This window comes from Gracilinanus agilis, chromosome 4 (assembly GCF_016433145.1).
Source record: "Gracilinanus agilis isolate LMUSP501 chromosome 4, AgileGrace, whole genome shotgun sequence".
In the NCBI taxonomy this organism is placed as follows: Eukaryota; Metazoa; Chordata; class Mammalia; order Didelphimorphia; family Didelphidae; genus Gracilinanus; species Gracilinanus agilis.
Genome location: NC_058133.1, coordinates 111,312,215 through 111,315,125, shown reverse-complemented (window position 1 = coordinate 111,315,125; position 2,911 = coordinate 111,312,215). Strand labels below are relative to the sequence as shown.

The following is a 2,911-nucleotide window of genomic DNA, read 5'->3' as shown; positions in this document are numbered from 1 at the left end:
ACAATAAATAAATAATATTAATAAATAGGTTCCAGTAAAAAAAATAGGGGAGAAGGGGGTGCTGGGAAGGGTGAGGTACCAAAAGCATCCTATCAAACCACAGTACCCAGCTGTAAGACCTTGGAGCATAGGACCATGAGAGGAAATAAATAATCAGGTCATTACATGATAAAGGAAAAAGTCATTTTCTGAACTAGTCCAGTGAGTATTATCAAAGGCTGAAACTCCTTTGGAGGAAGGAATACGACGGTTGCCATTTTTGTCTTCTTATTTGGTCTTTTCTATCCATCTCAGGAGGATATCCAGCTCTCCCAGGGCCTTTACCACAGCTGTCTGAGCATCTAGCTAAAACAAACCAGAAAAATCTCTAATGAATATCACATGATAATGATAGTAACATTTCTGTAGCATTTAGAGTGTTGAATTAGGCGGGAGGGGTGAGAAAGGGAGAATCTGTGATCCTGTTGGTATAGGGATAAAATGTGAGCTTCTGGAGGAAAGGGATTATTTCCTTCTTGTCTTTGCAGCCCTAACATCTCTCATAGTGCTTGACAAACAGTAGGCATTTAATGTTTGTTGATGGATTGGAGAATTCCCAGTAGATATGGATAGGCAGCAATATGGCTCAGTGGATAGAAGACAGAGCTTGGAGTTAGGAAAATTCAGGTTTAAATTTAGTCTTGGAAGGGACAACTGGGTAGCTCAGTGGATTGAGAGTCAGCCCTAGAGATGGGAGGTCCTAGGTTCAAATCTGGCCTCAGACACTTCCTAGCTGTGTGACCCTGGACAGTCACTTAACTCCCATTACCTAGCCCTTACCACTCTTCTGCCTTAGAACCAATACAAAGTATTGACTCTAAGATGGAAGGTAAGGGCTCAAAAAATAAATGAATGAATGAATAAATTTAGCTTTAGACACATCCTATCTCTGTGACTCTTGACGAGTCATTTAGTCTCTGTCTGACTCAGTTTCTTCAACTTTAAAATAGGAGGAAATAATAACACCTACCTCATCAAATGAGATAATATTTACAGAGCTTAGCACAATGACTAGCTCATAGAAGGCACTTAATAAATGCTTGTTTCCTTTCCCCAATTTATCTTCTTAGAAAACTGTCTGAGGCAATTGGACGTTAATTGACTTGTCCAGGGTCAGTAGGAAGATATGTATTTGCTAGTGGTCATAGGATCATAAATTTAGAATTTAGGATTCATCTTGTCCAATCCCTTTGTTTTGCAGATGACAGCATGGTAAATATCAGATCCAGGGCATGAACCCAGATATCCTGCTTCCAAGTCCATTACTTATTTTTAAACCCTTACTTTCCATCTTGTAATCAATACTGTGTATTGGTTCTAAGGCAGAAGAGTGGTAAGGAATAGGCAATGGGAGTTAAGTGACTTGCCCAGGACCACACAGCTAGAAAGTGTTTAAGGCTAGAATTGAACCCAGGACCTTCCTGTTTCTAGACCTGGCTTTCAATACAGAGTCACCCAGCTGCCTCACAAGCACATACTTTTTACCATTACATCACTTCATCAGCAACTACATCAGTCAAAAACAACTTCTAATCTCCTCTTCTCCCAACTTTCCTCCTCCTCCTCCCCCTCCTCTCTTCCTCCTTTACCCACTCCTCCAAGGAAGATCTGATGGAAACTCTGAGCAAAGCATTCTATTTTGAGTCTTCTTGTGGAAGCTTTGGAAACAGTCCAATCCCAAAAGATAACACTTTGGGTTGTGTCTCTGAGATGGGTGTGAAGCTTTGGGCTGGGAGTCAGTGTGGAGGATTATGTCTCTAGCTTCAAGCATCATCAGCCTGGGAGCTGTCAATAGCACTATAGTGATTTAATGGTGGCACTCCTCTTTTCAACTTCTGGACACTGGAAGTGATGGGCTCTGAGAGGTCTTTAACAAAGGAACCGCCAGCCTTCGCAGAGTTTAGACAGGTGAGGCCTTGCTTAGAGGTGGAGAGAGAGAGATAGATAACATCACCTCTGAAGACCTCTTGCAGCTTCAAGACTGCAGGAGAAATTGTCCACCTTTTTATGAACTTAGCCCAGGAAAGGAACCCAACCTCGCCAATGCCAACTATGCATTTTACCTCCTCAAAATGACTCAGAATCTGGGTGTATTTTTTCTTGGCTTCCTCTCCACAGTGGCATATCATGTGGTCATGCTGAAAGAGATACAAACAGGTATATATTTCATTAGAGAATGCTGTCAGAAATGGCATGGGTGAGAATTTTTCTTGTTTCTCCTCCAGCGTCAACCTCCGGTCACAGAAGTACTTCCTTTCTCATAACACATCTGGTCAGAATTTCTCCTTTCTGACTCTCCAGAATCCATGATAGGGTAGGGATGGGGGGTGAAGGGGTGAAGGACAAACAATTGGAAAGTTCCAGCCTAGAGACCCAATTATTAAGTTTCTTTCACTGAAGAAAATGGGTTTGGGGGCAGCACAGTCCTGGAGTCAGAAGGACCTGGGTTCCAATCTGGCCTTAGCTACCTCCTAACTATGTGATCCTAGGCAAGTCACTCAACTCCAGTGGTCTAGCTCTTATCAATTTTCACCCTTAGAATGATCAATTCTAAGAGAGAAGGAAGGAAGGAAGGAAGGAAGGAAGGAAGGAAGGAAGGAAGGAAGGAAGGAAGGAAGGAAGGAAGGAAGGAAGGAAGAAGAAAGAAGGAAGGAAGGAAAGAAAATGAAAGAGAAAGAAAGAAAGGAAGGAAGGAAGGAAGGAAGAAAGAAAGAAAGAGAAAGGAAGAAAGAAAGAAAAGAGAGAGAAAGGAAGGAAGGGAGTGAGGAAGGAAGGAAAGAAAGAAAATGAAAGAGAGAGAGAAAGAAAGAAAAGAGAAAGAGAGAAAGAAAGGAAGGAAAAGAAGAAAGAAAGAAAGAGAGAGAGAAAGAAA

The 2,911-nt window shown here is 41.8% G+C and overlaps 1 protein-coding gene across 2 annotated transcripts in view; it reads right to left on the bottom strand.

The window, feature by feature from the left end:
• Positions 1-267: 267 nt before the first annotated feature.
• Positions 268-2,911, bottom strand: part of IL20 (interleukin 20) — a 4,064-nt gene continuing 1,420 nt past the window's right edge. Inside the window, exons 4-5 of one of the 2 annotated variants that reach the window (XM_044676616.1) lie at positions 2,103-2,177; positions 268-345 (exon numbers count right to left, since the gene is read on the bottom strand). In XM_044676616.1, coding sequence (XP_044532551.1) covers positions 268-345; positions 2,103-2,177 — 153 coding nt within the window. The remainder of the gene's footprint in view (positions 346-2,102; positions 2,178-2,911) is intronic. The other variant, XM_044676617.1, reaches the window with a different exon arrangement.